This window comes from Danio aesculapii, chromosome 2 (assembly GCF_903798145.1).
Source record: "Danio aesculapii chromosome 2, fDanAes4.1, whole genome shotgun sequence".
Classification (NCBI taxonomy): domain Eukaryota; kingdom Metazoa; phylum Chordata; class Actinopteri; order Cypriniformes; family Danionidae; genus Danio; species Danio aesculapii.
This window is the reverse complement of record NC_079436.1, coordinates 20368636-20386894: the sequence shown is the minus strand read 5'-3', so window position 1 is coordinate 20386894 and position 18259 is coordinate 20368636. Positions and strand designations below refer to the sequence as shown.

Sequence of the window (18259 nt, the reverse complement as noted above, 5' to 3'; positions counted from 1 at the left end):
CGTATGACATTTTTTGGATAGGCAGTGTGTGTGTACTTGTTTCTATAACCCAGTGGGCACTTAAACCTAAACGCACATTGGCTAACTAGGGAATTGTTTGCACCCTGGTAAACATTAAAATATCTTATAATGAATGAAGTATTTCGAAAAGGTAAAAATACAGATTTGCTTCCTGCAAGATTTTGGTTCAGGGTTAGGAGGACAGAACATTAATAGAAACAAGTATGCCCGTCTGTTATTGTGGAATCAGTTTTTGTGACTTTTGTACACACTTTTATTACTGCTGCTTGTGCAAACCACTTGTTTAAAACAACACAGCTTTTGTAAATCTTTGGCCAATTTATTTATTTTATGTTCAGTCCAGTTAAATTTGTAAACCATTAAGTTAACAAGTGTTTTGTGTTGGGACAACATGAAGGAATTGTGTTGGTCCAACTACCTGGTTAGGGGATTTGTAGGTCCCAGCATGCTTTGCATGGGATTGAATTAAGATGTTGACAATAAAAGTAATGTTAGGTGTTTAAAGTTAATAGAAAGATTTGTTAGAGTTTAATCTTCACTTCAGTTTGAAGATTTTCATGTAATGCTTTGAGATTACCACCATGCAGAAGCACCAATGCTTATAAATGTCTCTTAGTTAATTTAGGATAACTTCAAATAAAACTAAGAAACTTAGATATACAGTTGAAGTCAGAATTATTAGTTTTAATAACTCATTTCTAAGAACTGAATTATTTTATCTTTGTCATGATGACAGTAAATAATATTTGACTAGATATTTTAAGACACTTCTATAGAGCTTAAAGTGACATTTAAAGGCTTAACTAGGTTAATTAGGTTAACTAGGCAGGTTAGGGTAATTAGGCAAGTTATTGTATAATGATGGTTTGTTCTGAAGACTTTAAAAAAATAGCTTAAAGGGGCTAATAATTTTGACCTTAAAATGGTTTTTAAAATATTAAAAACTGCTTTTATTCTAGCCAAAATAAAACAAACAAGACTTTCTCCAGAACAAAAAAAAAAATGTTATCAGACATACTGTGAAAATGTCCTTGCTCTGTTAAACATCATTTGGGAAATATTAAAAAAGAGAAAAAAAATTCAACGGGGGGCTAATAATTCTGACTTCAACTGTACATGATATTATCAGACCTCTGAGTTTAAATTAAATAAAAATATAAATGTATTTAAACTTTAATTTGATTAAATCATGTTGGACCAACTCAATTGCATTTAATTGTGTAAATCGTGCTAAAAAAATTTATTGGATGGAAATCCTGCCCTCAATTAAACTGAGTTCATCTAATGAGTTATTTTTTTGAGTGCACTAGACTTCAATACCAAAAAGCTAAAGTCCGCAATATAGTATAGACTGTATACATGAACACAAAAATGGTTTTTAGGGGTTATAAACTAGTTTCATCAGTAGGAGACAATTCTGTTCTTTAATGAAAAGCTCTGATAACACTACAGTCAGGAACTAATAAAAACTGAAACGGCAGCAATAATTTCTCTAATAAACCTGTGTCACGACCTTGAGAGGAAAAAGACTTGGAATGAAATAAGTGCCAGCACCGCTAAGCATATTTATCTTGAAAAATTAAATTTGGTCCCAAGGTCTCAACACAATTAACGCTTTCATTGTCTGACAGAATTCTTCAAATCGTCATATAAAAGCAGCACTTTTCAAAAGACACTTGTATAGAATGACTCCGCCGTTTTTTCCAGTATAAACCTAGTTGATGGAAAAATGAAGTCGGCAAGACATGTTCAGGCCCGTAGCCAGGGGGGTTTGGGTGGTTCTGACAAAGTCCAGAATTTGGCCCCATATGATCTCATTTGTCCCATTTTTGATCATAAATTGTGAAAATAACCAATAGAAGAAGGTTTTAGAACAATTTTTAATTTTAATTATTTGAATTTACAAATTCAGACTGAGGAAATGAGCTAGTTAGTGTGTTAATTACCTACAGGCTACCGTTTTTAATGTTTTTAGTTGGCTTTTAATAAGTTTTATCAGATTTCTAATTGCTTTTTTTTTTTTTTAAAGGCATGATAATGTTGTTTAAGAATTTTTTCATATTTCTTTATTCAAAATGTTTCATTTGAAAGGTCGTCTCATAACATTTATACAACAGTAATAACTCAGTTTAAACGTGCATTTCCAAATAAACACTTTGTGGTAAAATAGTATGTTGTTAAGTTCTTTGACAGAATAGTAGGAAATATTTTTGTTGCATCAAAAAGTGTGGCTATGATCACAATCCGACAAGCTAATGCAGCTTAAAATGTCACTAAAATGCCATATTTGAACCTCATAATTTAATAGAAATTTGGAAGAGAAACTGCAATAAAGATCCACTTCAAGAAAAAAAAGAACCACCCTTTTCAATAGGCTGGCTACAGGCCTGATGTCTCTGGAAATTTTTGGAAAACATTACAACATAAAAGCCAAGGATTCAATATATATGCACACGCATACATAGTGAAGCCTGAAATAGTTAATACCGCTAGCAAATTCTGACTTAAATTTTTTTTTTTTTTTTTACTGGAAATGACACATGCTTCTCCCAAAGTACAAGATGATGTACAAGAGCCATCATTGTGGAAAAATATTTCCAGTTTTATTTACATTTGAACAAAAATCAGGGTTCCCTCTCTCATGAACAGCAGATTCAAGGACTTTCAAGAACTCATTTAAGTTCCATTCACACCTCTACTTTGGAAAAAGTCAGGAAAGTGGAGGTTAAATCAAGCAGCTTTGTAATACACAATGCCAGCATATGTAGCGACATGAAATCCTTACTTCACTTACACTTAATATTGACATTAAAATACCAGAATAATGATGATGTTTTCAATGCGTCATTATCTAAAATTGTCATTTTAAAATAATTTATAAAATTTGTTGAATCCAATAGTGGTAATATTTCAATGTGGTTTCTGAAATATTGATAAAATGTGCATTAGCATAGTTCTACAAGATTTTTTTTTTTGCTGCAAAATTGTTGAAATGACACCCTAAAAAATTAGATTCAAGCACTTTTTAAAGACCTTTGTTTGTTTTTAAGTATTTCCCAGGTCTTGAATCCATATGAAATACACGTGCTTTCAAGAAGCTTGGGAACCCTGAAAAACTAAGTCAGAATTTACCAGGAGCACAACACATTTCAGGCTTGATTGTTGATCCATTTATTTTAGTGACTTAAATGTTTAATGTTGAACAAATTTTAGCAGGGTTACCAAAATATTCCAACATTTTTAACTTAATTGCTTACTTTAATTTCTCTACACATCAAATTAAGTTTAATGTTTACAGTCCAGGTCAAAACTGCACACCCCAAGCCTGGTCTTAAAAAGTATTAAAAGCTGATTATGAAAAAATTAAGGCCCTTAAAAGAAATTAAAGTCTTATTCGCGTTTTTACAAGGTCTTAAATTTTATTCAAGCCTTGTCCAAAGTGTTTGACTCCAAAAAAAATCATTAATATTTTTATTTTCCTCCTATTAACAATGGTGTGCTCGATCCATGCGATTGGTTTGGGCAGGGGCGTGTCCGGCCAAGCTTCTCCGTCAGGGTGATGTCACGTAATTTGCGGCAAAACACGGAAAGGTGATGTGACGCTCTCCACCTGTACATTTTGCCAGTTAGCCATCTGTTTTGCTATGTTTGCATACTCCTGATTGGATAAAGACAAATTTAAAGGTTTAAACAGTGGCTGAAGCATGTCGCTGAAAACAACCGCGTAATTATTTCAAGCTGTTTCTTCCGAGCTTATCGGACTTCTGTTGCATGGCCGTGCTCCACTGATTTAACAACAACTGTTTATTAAAGTTAAAGATTGATACTGATTAGAACTTGAAGTGGCGATGAGATCTTAAATTATTCTGAGGGCCTTTAAAAAAAAGTCTTAAAAAGCTAATGAAATTAGCTTTAGGATTCCTGCATATACCCTTATATTTGTACACTACAGTAGCCCCTGACACGTGAGCTGCTCCTCAGTCAAACATAAAAATGATTTAAAAGAAAATGGATAAAAAGATATACACATTGGAAATCAAGCATGGAGAATTATCCTGTCACATAAGCAAAAATCACTCCCTCTCCTGGAAATACGGCTGACTGCAGCATGAAAGCACCAGCTGCATTTCAACAAAACCAAAGAAAATAAAATATACTCCATCCAAAACCCACATTCCCAAAACACACTCTACTTAGCAACTTGATAATCTTTTATTTGCAATGTGTCATCTCTCCAATGTTTCCAGTTTGATGCGAAAGCATTTAATTCCTTAAATAATAAAGAGAGCAAAAAAGAAAAAAAAGAAAAACATATTTACACAATTTCTTTCAATAAAACTAAATCAACGGATCACTGTAAGCACCTCTTACCATCTGGAAGAAAACAAATCTTAAATACAGGGAAACTGCCATTTCTGTTGGGGGAAAAATAAATGGCATTACATCAGATTCTTAACTTTTAATCATCTGAAAATAAAGCAAAAAAAGAAAACAAAAGACATCTCCGTGTGTATGTACAGAACGCTCCTGAAATGTGTTTCCACTCTACAAGTAGAAAAGGCTTTAGGATCATTACTGTCATTTCATCAAGTTGATTTTTCTATATGCTTCAAGTTTTAATGATTTCTCTTTAAAATTCCACCGCAGGCTTGCTCAAGTGGGGCTGAAGTCGCCCATCAGTTCTTCAACAGAGAGGTAAGACGCAAAAGTGTGGGGTAGGAAGCGGGACATGGATGGCTTATTAGGAAGCATGTTGGACCCTTGTCATCCAGCAGCACTAAGGTCAAAAAATTCAAAGTCCATCCGAGACCGTCATCCTGAAGTTCGACACAAGTTCACCCCCGTAACTAAAGGATACAGGAAGCATTAAAAGCGCAAAATACAAACGCTACTCAAATCTCATCCGTCACTTTGAGAATTCATCAGATGCTACGCTCGTATACCTTTATCATTGCGGCTTTAAAAACATCAGTCCTCTCGCACGCACACATTAAAGAGAAACGTCTGTAGGAGGTCCGCGTTTGATCGGACGTTACAAACCTAGAGGACATGATCCCCATCACGCCTTCTCCACATGATACAGGACGTCCTGTTAGATCCCACGTTGCATATAAATCTATATTAACATGTAAGAGCAGCGTTGGTTTGTACTTTTCCCCCAAGGTTTTTTCTCTCATAAAAATAAAAATGAATTGTTAACACGTTTAAGCAGTCCTGAAGATCTTTTTTTTTTAATTATTATTATTATTTATTGTTTTAGGTGGACATTTGCCACAAGAGATATAGAGAGCAAAAGAAATGACTGAGAAATGATTGTAGTTTATATCTGTCAAGAGCCACCCTGAACAGATAAGATTGGCTTGGTGAGGATCCAGTTCAACTTGGTTGTCAGAAATCCTCGCCTTTTAGTTCCCGGCAGCGCTTTTTCTTTTTCTTTCTTTTTTTATTTTCACCCTCCCTCACTGCGCTGCTACCTGGGTGAGCAAAGTTCAGGATTAGCTGTTGTCGGATTCGGACTCGGCCTCCCGTAACCATGTGAAGAAGGCAGTGACGGACTTGAGAGCAACGCCTTTGCCCTGCTGCTCCGCTGGGTCTTTGCTGGATTCCCATTTGTAGAAGGCTTCCTCTTTGATCACGTCCTCGTCGTACAGCGCATCGAAAAACATGCGCAGTAAATCTGGGGGACACAGAAATGAGGCTGTTCAGCTACACTTTCAATAGTTATTTAAAACAAAAACAAATTCAGTCATGCTACTGGTTTAAATGTTTTCGTTCAGTACGGGCTCATCATTTTACTTTACATGTATAATAGGGACGTCATTAACACCAACTTCTGTACTCTGCAAGCATTTCCATGAGCAATTTCAGCACTGTTGAGTGAAATGTAACACTTTGGCCATTGTGTTAAAGTGCTCCTCAAATTACAGTGATTGTCTCCAATGATCATGGCTTCACACAGCGATTACACAAATACACAAAAACAGGAGTGTTTGAAAGCCACATCTATGGGTCCACTAATACTATGCTATCTGAACCATGCCCAGGCGTGTTTTCCGGTTCGTTTGACAAGTGTGAGTGCTCTGAATCGGGCCCTTGGATGAGGTGTGCCAGAGTGCAGTTCGGTTGGGAACAGTTGCATCACCGATGACAATCGCGCTCATGTTCAGAAGGTAAAGATGCAACGCAAGTGCGAGCCATCGGGGAGGGGACAAGTGCACTTCGACACGGATCAAGGCAACCATGCCTAGTGAGAGTATGCCCTATAAGCTGATTCATCAGCAGATTGCTCGTATATCTGCTCAGACCAGAGATAGAGAAACCCGGTCCTGAAGGGCCAATGTCCCAGCAGAGTTTAGCTCAAACCATAATCAAACACCCCTGCCTATAGCTTTCTAGTGATTTTGAAGACACTGATTAGCATATTCATGCATGTTTGATTAGTGTTGGAGCAAAACTCTTCTGGACACTGGCAATCCATAACAGAGTATGGATAGCCATTCAAATGCTCCAGCGTCTGTGTATCCGTGCAAACACTCTGAAGGGTCTGAAGCGGTGATCACTGAAGCCAATCAGTCATTAGTGTTGAGCATGTGAACAATAGCCAATCTAAAAGCTCAAATATTATGTGGAAATAGATGTTTTGAAATTATAATACTAATCAGTCCCAAAGTCTGTACTTTTGACATCTCTAATTTAGAAGTTACAAAAGATGTCAAATTAATGCAGAGGTTTCTTGAAAATCCTACACAGCAATGTTTCATAAGGATAATATCAGCATATTAGGCTGGAGCACAATGCTGACATGTTAAAATATATTTATATTTTTTAAAGTATCTAAAAATATATAGCGTTTATACATGGTTTTCAACAAAAAAACAAGATGCTTTATTTTAGAGTCTGCATCAAACTAAAATTTCTAAAAGTTAAATATTAGTTTCAAATAACTACGGACAAAAAAACTAAAAGTTACAGTGCAACAACCTTATTCAAAATAAATTTAAAACAAATATCAATTAAAAAAACATGAAACATATTCTAAACCTATATTTATAACAAAATAAGTGATCGTATTAAATTTCATTATTTTAAATTACTAAAAAATATATAGTAGGGCCTAGTGCTGCATTGTGCTCCTTAAAAAGCCTATGTCTCTTAAATGTCATCAATGTCTTCCTTAAATCACGATAGAAACGCTTGGTAGAAAAAAAATAAACTGAGCAACATTCTAATGTACATTAAAAACAAAGCTCTAAACTTCCTTTAATTTCACCATTTTAAATCTTGTAAATTAACAACTGGTTAAAATCCAAAATAAAAAAAAATATGACCGTTATTCCAAAACCAGTCTAGTGCAATATCATCTGTTCATGTGATTTCAAAGGAAGACTATAAAAACAAAAGCGCCACTCACTGGCCGGCTGCTCCATCTGCACCATGAGAGCCTGGAGAGCGTAGAGTGCCTGCAGCTCCTTCTGTTCATCAGAAAGGTACTTCTGCAGTAGCTTTGCCCTCTGGTTAATCTGCTCCACATCCACACGGTAAGGGTTCTCACCTATAATGGTTCATTAATGCGCACAATTAACATCAAGCACAGGCCAGAGAAAGATCAGGTCTGAAGTCAAACTAAAGTCCACAGCATGTAATGGATTCACTCACATATAATGGCAGACTGGCACACTGACATCATCAGTGCCCGCACAAACTGACTGGAGCCCATCTTCTGTTCATCCAGATTGGCCTTTAAAAGGAGAAAAACGGCAGTCAGTGCAAGTCCTATGCGTATACTACTATACCCATAATGCAGATTACTGCGATGCCTTAATGTCTGATTGAAGAGCCTTGAATTTCAGCCAAAGCACAAGCGCTCACCTCTACCCAGTCATAGATCCTTTGGTTGTTGGCTTTTTCTTGTAACAACCTGTCCAAATGTTTACTCAGCTCCTCAGCAGTCAGCTCTTTCTTGCTGGGCTTCTCAGACTCCTCGCCCAGTGTGAACTCCATTTTCTGAAAATACATCATCTTTATGACCTTCAGGCTGAGGAAGATATTTATACATTGCCGTGTTTGTATTATGCTTGAACATATATACTCAATGTGCATACGTATGCACAAAAATGTTTTTGCAAAGTATAATTAATTGTAATTAATCAATTTTTAATATATTTCTAGCAAGTACAAATGATTAACAGATGATTATTGGGGAGACATGTTAGCAAAACATTAAAAATGAACAGGTTTAAGCATATTAAATGTTCAATACTATTATTTTGAAGACAAAATTAAAGGCATAGTTCACCACAAAATTAAAATTCTGCCACCCTTCACTGGTTTCAAATCTTGTTTTTTCCTATTAAATATTTCAATGAAAAAACCCTGAAAACCAGTAACTATTGACTTCCATAATATTTGTTTTTCCTACTATGGAAGTCAATGGTTACAGGTTTTCAAATTATCTTTTGTTTTCAAACAAAGAAAGAAACTAAGGTTTGCAACCACTTTTTCAACACATTTTCATTTTTGATTGCAATCTCAATATAAATGCCTACATCATTGTAATCCTAAATGATTGAACAATTTCTCTCGATGAACAATTAGCATTATACTTCTGATGATGACAGTAGTACATTTAAATCTGCCAATGACCAGAGAGAACAGTTATTGTGTATTATGAAACAGCTTCAGTCGTTTCAGAAAAAACTCTTGTTTCTTTGTTAGAAATATTCAAATTGTCACAGAAGTACTCAATTTAACAATTGAAATCACCATTTAAAACTTTAAAAAAAGGTTGTAGCATTACATTGTTGCACAAATAGTGACTAGCAACCATTAAAAATGTATTTGGTCACTGAATAATTTGATCAAAATTCAAAAATGCTGATTTATCCAGTAAATAAAACGTAGTCTGTGCAAGTGATATATCAAATCATTCAATCAAGTTATATAATTTACTACTATATTATTTTGACAATGTTCAGCTTTAAGCACCTGTTCAGTAACAAACTTATTGACATCCTCATCTTCAGGCAGAAAGTCTTTCCAGCTGAGTCCAGCCTCCAGCCACATGGCTCCAGCTTTTTTGTGACTCTGGAATATAATAAAAAGACATGCATATAATTCCTAAACCGCAGTGATCGTGAGTAACTCAGCCTTTGCCATAGTGTGATTCGCACCAGTCCTTTGCAGAGAAGGTTAAGAACGTCAACAAGCAGGATGGCAGCTTTGCCCATAGGCAGAAGAGGTTTGGACACTTCCCTGTCAACCAAAACATTTGAAAAGGTCAAACGGGGTTTAGGTGTGTTCAGTTAACTTGCCCTGATGGTTTAGTCTTTGTAAAACTCCAGATTCAGAGAGTTTCTAACCTGAAGAGCTGGCCCATGGGGATGCCACCGTCCTGCAGCATGGGGGTGATGATTTCAGCCAAATAAAGCCAAATGTGGGGAATGTCAATGGCCATGTCATCTGCAATCTCCAGAATCTCCTGCAGTCTGGGAGGGAGGGAAATTCAACATCCGAACATGAATATAGAGCCACATGCAAAAGATTTCAATTTTGTTAAAATCATTAACATTTCTTGTTGGCTTGAGTTATGCTGAGACAAAAAATTGAATATAAATACTAAAATGATGTTTACATGAAAACAAAAATCAGTTAAGTCTAGTTCAACCTCAAACATTGTTCAAAACCTCAAACAAATGCTGGATCATTTATGTAAAATGCATATTAAAGATTTAATGTAAGAAACTGCAGCAAATTCTCTTTAGAAATCGGTCATTGCTGTACCTTTAACAGCTATTTTTAATGGAGCACCTGTGTATTATTCCCTTATCAATCTCCATCTGCATTTAATTGTACATAACTCTAGAAAAAGAGTAAAGTTGTCACATTATGCTGTTAAAATAATTCCATATACTTTTCTTGTTTAAAAAACAAAAAACAAATATATAAATAAAAACAAAATGCATGTCAAAACTGTAAAAAAAATTTTTTTTAAATAAATAACGGCAAAAGAACTTGAGAACAATTCCCATAATTTCCAAACAAAAACACAAATTCGCCAATAATGTAAAATTAAGATGTTTATATCTGCCCCAGTTGTAACCCACAAAACGAGTGCAACTTCCAATTCAAAGATCGTAACAGGATCAACAACAAATCATGTTTGCAAAAAATAAAAATAAACATGCATGAAAAACTCAGTATAGGTCAGTGGTCCAGACACAAAACAAAGCTCATCAGTGGAACTGGTGTTCCTTATGCGCATCCTAGTCATATATTATTTCAGAGAATTAGGGCTGCACAATATACTCATCACAAAATATGCAAGCTGAGCACCTGCAAAAGTCATATTTCAAGTTAGAATTGTAATTAACCAGGCTCCACAGTTATGAAGACATGCGGTTTGTGGAGTCAATACAAAGTTAACTATAATAGAGTGCAAGTTCATCATTTGCATCCATTTTGTGACCATAAACATTTGAAACTAATTTAAAGCATTCATACACAAGAAAATAATACCTTGGATGCTCTCACCGCTTTCGACGTGAACGCACAGTTAGACTTTCCAGAAAACACTGGTTTATTATTTTATTATATTTGTATCTTCACTTTGTTGTATTTACCTATGCTTGTAATTTATAATATTTTATGTACTACCCTACAAAATCATCCTAATCACTAAAATCTAAAATGTTAAATTCTTTCAAAATAGAGCTTTTCTATATGATGAAATCAATTCCATATCGCGATTCATAAAAACAAACAAAAAATAATTTCAATAACAGTTTTCCTACAATATTGGGCAGTCCTACTCAGAATAATAAGCAATAATCGGGTATGAACTCACCCCTTGTAGTACTGCTCAGGAAGCAGTATTTTAGCGCTAACAAGCTTCTGAAACAGCAGGCCAATGTGCTCTCTAGCGATGGTGCTGCGCTCCAGCGTGGCCTCCACACCGTTCCGTACAAACACAAACAGCAGAGAAACACTGTTTAACTCCTGCACACACTGCACGGCCTCCTGCAAACACAGCAATGAGAACAGGGTTAGTGGAAGAAATCTGCACAGAATTTAGAAAGGGAGCAAAACTGGATATTTGTATTTAACGGCTCCTCAGTTCCTCAATCCCATCAGTGTAGATCAGTGGCCCAGACACGTGGCTCTTAATGAAGGTCATCAGTGGAGCTGACTTTCACAGCAGAGCGAAACAAGTGGACATACAAACCTTCAAGTCATTGATGTGGAGATACTCTTCAATGATAGATTTGGACTTCTTGTCTAGGTCTTCTTCGCTCATGGCTGGTTTGACTGGAGCAGGTGGCGGAGCAGGAGCCGCCATAGGCTTCACTGAAAAAGTGAAGCAATAGTGAGGTGATCAATTAGTGAATCTTCAGTTCAAAGATCTGTGCTGCTATAGCAGATTTCAACATGCGGTCGAGTCTCACCAGTTTCTTTACTTCTATCACGGCCTCGACTTCCTCTGTCACGGTTGTCAGTCATGCTGGACACACGGCGTACAGAATCTGGTGGCCCGCGGTTATCACCTCCTCTGCGCTCTTCGCTTTCTCGGCTGAAGCTGCGTTTGGTGATGGCCTGAAGTGGTCTGTCTAGGCCTCTATCCCGGTCATCTCGTCGATCAAATCGGTCAAAGCGATCTCGGTCGCCACGATCTCTATCACTACGGTCCCTGCTAGAGCTGTTTCTGCACAGAGGACGACCATGATTAGATTACATTCAAATTATTACGATGCATCGTTGATTTGGGAGTGCTCATTTACGTTAAACACAAAAAAAAAAAAAAAAAAAAAAAGACATGATATACCTTTGAGGCACCCTACGATCAGAGTCAAGTGAGGATGAGGATGATGAAGGTGGTCCAGACTGCTGCAGTGCAGAGAATCGGTTGAGTGTGCTCGTGGCAGGTCGTCCCTGGTCTGCATCAGATAAGAGCACAGCATTAGACTTGTATTTACTATAAGATTCACTGAAAACTAGATGTTTACATGAAAGTAATGATTGCCCATGGGGAAACTTTTACTATAGCATTGTGGGTGGGTGGCTGCTAGACTGCAGTCAAGGTTGCTTAAGGTCATTTCTACAACTCTGTGTTTGTGTGGTAGATAGGTCAAAACAGCAATTTAAATAATTCTGGTTTCTAGCAGAGATTAATGCTCCTCAGCCACAGTATATTCTACTAACTCATTGATACTAGGTGGACATGGTCACAAAATTACGTTAGAATTTTTTTAAATACATATTTGATTTTGCATACAAATTTTATTATTATTTTATTAGTGGAAAAATATTTTTAAACTTATTTAATAGTATACTTTATTTCATAAAATGCAAATAATGCCAATTGACCACATTTAAAATCAAGTTGAGTGAGAGGGTTATGTGAGGTCATTTCTAACATAGCAGTAATTTAGCTTTCTTTTAATCTAAAGTGATGTACACAGTTTTGGAGAGCAGCAAAAAAAATAATAATAATAATTCTAGCATGAATAAAGATCTGAGCTTCTCTCAGTTGTGCAGGTCTAAGTTAAATAAACCTTGGGCGAAAGCTTACCTTGTTCTCCAGTGGACTTGGCTCCTGTGCCTCCACTGCTCCCTTTACCCCAGCTACCCCATGAGCCCTTGCCTCCTGGGGCCAGCAACTGGTTGTTGAAATCACCAGGCTGCAGACAAGACAGCGCAAGTGTGAATAGGGGGCATCTAATTATAACTGAAAACCAAATCTCTAAAGACCAATATATACTTCTGCATCAAGTACACACAGTAGGTGCGGCATCTCATTTCGCATACCCATGTCGTATACCCTCAGGAGCAGCACAAAATATAAGAAATGCAACTTCATGTTGCAGTGAGTCATGTGAGAGCAGTTTAACAATCGTCAACTCTCATGGAGATGACAGATATTTTTGTTTTGGGTTTACTTTATGGCGAAGAACAATGTAGGGTAACTGTATTGACATTGATTTCAATATAATGTTCATTAATTCATAATGCCAAAAGTCTTGTAATAATCTCCAGTAACACTCATCATGTTTTTCCCGAAGTATTTCAAAGAGTGCCCTATAAAGAGTTACAGCTGTTGAACGTTCGGTGGTTCCTGCCTCTTTCTTTGAGCTGCTCCTACCATAGCGTCGCACACATTTCCAGCATAAAACCCAAAACACTGGCAAAGACACTTGACACAGTGGAATATGGAATCCCGACTGCCTACTAGTGTTTTGAAAGGGTCATTCCCAGAGCAGTACAGACAGAAGGCAGAAGTATAATTGTCCACAATGACATCGGCTACATGCAAGGTATAAACGGTGGATTCTACTAATCACTTGATGCAGAAGTATAAATCAGACTTAAGAAATATCAGATATTACAGTAAGCCGCTAATGTTTACCTTAGTAATTTTGCTGAGGCGACTGGTGTCAATCGGTCTGCTCTTAGTGGTAATAGGCACTATGTTCCATCCCTCATCCTGGTTCTGGCTCCCGCGGCCCCCAGAAGAGTGTGGCCCACCACGGCCCCCTCGACCCTGACTAGAGTCTTTCTTAGACAGCAGCTGCTGCTGGACTTTGATTTGCTCTCTGTGTTCCTCCAACTCTGCTTCTTTATGAATCTGGTCAATGGTCTTAGGACCCTGTTCTCCTCTCCTAGGCACCCAGTTGTTCTGTGACACCGAGAACATTTGAATACAGTTAAAAGTTAAAGTGTAAAGAATGACATACTGCACACGAGACTAAATTAAACTAAGCAGATTGTTACCTTTCGCAAGTCCAAAACATCCTGAAGCATGAAACGGATTCTAGATGATGTCTTTCTCTCTTTAATGATCTTCTCCATCTGGTGGAAGTACTGATCCATTCGAGGCTGCAATCAAGAAGCCAATGTTAAATCTGATTGCAACAAAGCAAAAACAGAGGCAAAGCAAACAAATCAAAAACAGAAGGCGCTAAGCTAAATGATGGTCAGAAATGTTATACACAGAGCAAAAGGGAAACTGGATTATAACCGAATGAAGCTCGTATATTGTGAAAGTTTAGGAGTTAAAATTGAGCTGTACCTTGGCCTTCTCAAAGTCTAAGTCTTTGCCTATGGTGGACAGCAGCCGGCAAAGGCACTCTAAGCTGTCCTCATCGTGGTTCTTCAAGAGTTTGACAATGCAGTCGTGCATAATGGGCTCTGTCAGCATTTTCAGCTTGAACAGCTCGCCGATGAACTTGATGTTTCCCAGCGACCGTTTGCGTGCTTTATCCTTGGCATCTTGAAGCTCATCATTCAGACGCTGACGCTCCTCTTCCTATGGGTAAAAAAATACATTTTAAAACATTGTTGAATTCATTTCAGCAAACCCATTTCATTCACTACAGAATGAAAATGTGGCAAGGCTTCACCTCAGTGGCAGCATCCAGCTCCTTCTGTTTCTGCTCAAAGATCTCATCATCATCCTTGTCCTTTTCGAACTCCTTCTGACAGCGATTCAGTAGCAGTTTGCGGAAATTCACAGTGACTCCCGGTTTGTCTGAAGTGGGGACTTTAAGCTGAAACAAAAAATTTTTCAACTATTATTAACAAGCAAGGTCACATTTTTTAAAACAGTAATTGTATTTAATAGTGATGTAACAGATCACAAATCTTGGTTCGGATCACACTATGGCTTAGTCACTGATTGGACTACTTTTCGGAACAGCCAAAAAGGGGAAGAAACAAATGTAATTTGCTTTCCATTTATTACAAAAATAGTACTGCAAGACACTTTTGGTTAACAAACAGAACTTGGAGTATGTGCTTTTATTGAAAGAAAATGAAAAAAAAAAAATAGACAGATGAATAAATATAAATAGTAAAATATTCAGTACTGTGAAAAATTCACCATCACTACTACTGTTGCTGATAATGCTATTTTTAGTGTCATTTTCAATAAATATTTCAGTTTTTCACGCAAAACTTTGTTTCATTGCTAGATGTGTCATTTTTAAAGAATTATTCAGTGGCATATTTTTCATGGCTGGTTGTCACCACCTCTTGTTTAAATAATGTAATTGTTGCCTACAACTTTCATTTAAGTGCCAAGTTAAATGCATGACAGTGATTTTAAACTTTACCTTAAACATCAGTGGGTTTTATCTAAACTATAAACTGTTATCCCCTAGTACTTCTGTTATTTGACTGTTTGTAACTTTATAAAACTCAAAAGACAAAGACAAATCTCTTAATTTTTTGCGTTTTCAGATTTGAATGCAGCAATTGGAAGGATTAATAAACATATGCAAATCACCATCATTTTATAATTTGTTGCGTGGTTGTTCAGATCCTGATTTCACCTTCAATGAAAAACCAAACCACCACATCCCAACCACAACTTCCGTCATCATTACATTTTACAGGAAAGACTAAATACTTTCATACATGTGATCTGACAGATGTGAGAGACGATCTCTCGGAGATGGTTACAAATTTAAGATTAATCTACCAGTAAAAAAAAATTTATTAATCTGCAGGTCACACGTGTTCCAAACCGCGAGTTGCTGCAACCGTGATCCATTACTCCAGCTCAAATGTGAACCAGTGAGGTTTACTCCTAATTCCTGAAGTACAGTTAAACTTTAATTGATGAAATTTGATGAGCTTTGTGTGAGTGCACTGAAATAAATCTACTCCCAAAAGACCGCTTGATCCATTTGTTTCTTTTAAAAACTTCTTGGAAGTGTACATTTTGGCTGCATTTACACTGCAGATCTTGATGGTCAAATCCGATTTTGTGACTGTATCAGATTTTTTTGATGACCTGCTAACGTCATCTTTTAAAAGTGACTCGTATCCGATCGTCTGCACAGCACACGGCAAAGATGCAATGACAAGAAAAAAAAAAACAAAAGCGGGCGCTGACTAACAGCTGATAAATAAAGAGCGCTCTTTTTCTCAATTCCTGTGTGTAATCTGTTCGCAGTTTTTGACTAGCAGTTTTACTATAGTTTATGACAGAAAGGTTCTCATTTGTCCGTCTTCTTTTGATATATAGGCTTTTTTAACCTTTAGACATCTTAATGTAATGTGCATGGCAAAATTTATGCACGTGATGTATGCACTAGTTTTATATTAATTTATATTGGTTATGTGGCTCTTTCGCTCTCGTTAACATGCTTAAATGCCTGTGCTATTTGACAATATAGAAGCTGTTTAGTCCTCGTGTATGAGATTTAAGGTTTGCCACTCTGCTGAAGTCTGTTCTGAAAAGAAAGTGTCAGGTTTGAAGTCATTCGCCATGGGTTTTAATGACGCGCGACTCGCATTGACAGGTGAAAATCTGATCTACCTGCTTACACTGCAGACACTAGAACATAGATCTGATTCATATCGGATAAGTTTCCACATATGAACAAGGCCTGAATCTGATCTGAGTAAATCGGAAATGTGATTTGTTCCTGCTTACACGTACATGGGCCATATCCGATCTGTGCCACATGGGGGAAAAAAAAATAATAATTAATTAAAAAATTCGGAATTGAGTCACTTGAACAGTGCAGTGTAAATGCAGCCTTTAGTGATTTAGAGAAACCAAAACACTCCCAGAAATTATTAATATAATTTTAAAAAAAGAACATTATGGCTTTCTATTTGATTGAGTGCATTATCCTATTAAGTCTTTACATCCTTACATCTTTACATACAAGTCTACATTCACCACTATTTATGAAACAAGTCCATTAATGACAACCAAAGAAAGCTCTTTAGATCCTCAATACCATCACAATACATTAGTGGCACAAAACAGGTCATCAACAGGGCAACAGACACAAGCAAACATGCAAAAAAAAGAAAAAAGTTACCTACCCCCATAAGGCAGCGGCACATGTTGGCATAAGCTACAGAGAAGTTGGGTTCAGAGATGGCTTTCTCGAAGATGAGGTCAATGACACCCTTAAGCCTCTCTTCGGTGTCTATGGCGAGCTCGGTCACCTGTTTCATCAGCTGCTGGAACATCTGTGGTGTGAGCTTGTTCAGGACACTGCGCACACGGCGAAACAGCTCCTGTGTTTTAGCAGCTTCCGCATCATCCTCCTTCTCCTCCTCTTCTCCACGACTTCGTACTTGCTTCTTGACCGAGGGTGTCCAAGCGTTCTCAGCCTGGTTGAGCTCAATGTTGTCTTTGAGAGAAACGCTGGTGATGATCTTGGGGTTGCGACTGATCTGGTCTTTGCCTCGACCCGGCTGAGGGCGCCGTGTAGACTGAAAGAAATGCAACTTTTAAATATAAATGACTGCCCTTAACGCAGATTAATTATTTTAACTATTGAAATCCTAAGACTGAAGTAAGTGAACTGACCGGTCCTCGCCCTCCTCCTCCGGATGACTGCCGACCCAAGTTAGCATATGAAGGTGTGAAATCAGGCCCACAGTTCATCAGACTCCTGGGGTCCAATGGCCGCAAGGGGGTTTTATTTGCCTGTTATGCAAAAACAAGTGAGTGAATGTTTTTTTAGGAATTAAACTGCACAGGATAAATATGATGGGTCCAGATGCAAGGTTCACCTTGTCCAAGACAACATCACTGATGTGTGGCAAACCCTCTGGCTTGTGCATGCTTGCACTAATGAACTGAAAGCCAAGCAGGAACTCTCGATCATATCGTTTCTTCTCCTCTGGGTTGATTGGTTTCCATTGTTCTGTGAGGGAAAAAAAAAAGTTGCAAGATAGACCGAAATGAGACATTTAGACAATGTGACTGCCTTGCACAAGACAAGTTATACACCATGGTCAACAAAACACCGTCTTCAGCTAAAACAGAAAACTTTCTGCACATTTCAGCTGTTCACTTAAACCACAACTTTGAGGTTGTGGGAATGGTGGCTAAGTGCCTCTTTTGAACATGATACCATTTTACTGAAAATATGTGATTTCGTGAATATTGTGATGTTACACTTAAGCATTTAACAGGTTAAGTATTGGCACACAAGAGTACTTGACATCCAAAACTATGAATGTGTGTAGGCGTAGTGCATCTCTTTACAAATGACATCATCGGCAAGCACACAATGCATAATTTGTAGAAATTCTTAAATTAGTGTTAACGGGAACCTTTTTGACAGCAGTTGATTGTTATAGGAATTTAACAAAAACTAAAATGACAAGGCATGTAAATGTATTTTAAAGTAAAGTCTTGATACATAAAATATCAGGTTCCAAGTTTAGGTAGGTTAGTGGTCATTTTTCACCCCCATTCTCACCAAATTATTCC

At 37.1% G+C, this 18259-nt stretch overlaps 1 protein-coding gene and 2 non-coding genes across 4 annotated transcripts in view; all 3 read right to left on the bottom strand.

Moving 5' to 3' along the window:
* Positions 1-4214: 4214 nt before the first annotated feature.
* eif4g1a (eukaryotic translation initiation factor 4 gamma, 1a) overlaps positions 4215-18259 on the bottom strand; it is a 36501-nt gene continuing 22456 nt past the window's right edge. For both annotated transcript variants that reach the window (XM_056474516.1, XM_056474525.1), the window contains 19 exons: positions 17554-17687; positions 17348-17467; positions 16855-17250; positions 14415-14561; positions 14084-14320; positions 13786-13890; positions 13421-13690; positions 12587-12695; positions 11840-11951; positions 11463-11719; positions 11243-11364; positions 10865-11037; positions 9381-9506; positions 9192-9273; positions 9007-9105; positions 7891-8025; positions 7678-7759; positions 7433-7573; positions 4215-5698 (listed from right to left, as the gene is read on the bottom strand). In XM_056474516.1, coding sequence (XP_056330491.1) covers positions 5517-5698; positions 7433-7573; positions 7678-7759; positions 7891-8025; positions 9007-9105; positions 9192-9273; positions 9381-9506; positions 10865-11037; positions 11243-11364; positions 11463-11719; positions 11840-11951; positions 12587-12695; positions 13421-13690; positions 13786-13890; positions 14084-14320; positions 14415-14561; positions 16855-17250; positions 17348-17467; positions 17554-17687 — 3029 coding nt within the window. In that variant the 3' untranslated portion in view covers positions 4215-5516. The remainder of the gene's footprint in view (positions 5699-7432; positions 7574-7677; positions 7760-7890; positions 8026-9006; positions 9106-9191; positions 9274-9380; positions 9507-10864; positions 11038-11242; positions 11365-11462; positions 11720-11839; positions 11952-12586; positions 12696-13420; positions 13691-13785; positions 13891-14083; positions 14321-14414; positions 14562-16854; positions 17251-17347; positions 17468-17553; positions 17688-18259) is intronic.
* Positions 11127-11202, bottom strand: LOC130215114 (small nucleolar RNA SNORD66). Its single transcript, XR_008835662.1, has one exon. It is a non-coding gene; the product is annotated as a small nucleolar RNA SNORD66 (small nucleolar RNA).
* LOC130215121 (small nucleolar RNA SNORD66) lies at positions 16748-16808 on the bottom strand. The gene has a single exon (XR_008835663.1). It is a non-coding gene; the product is annotated as a small nucleolar RNA SNORD66 (small nucleolar RNA).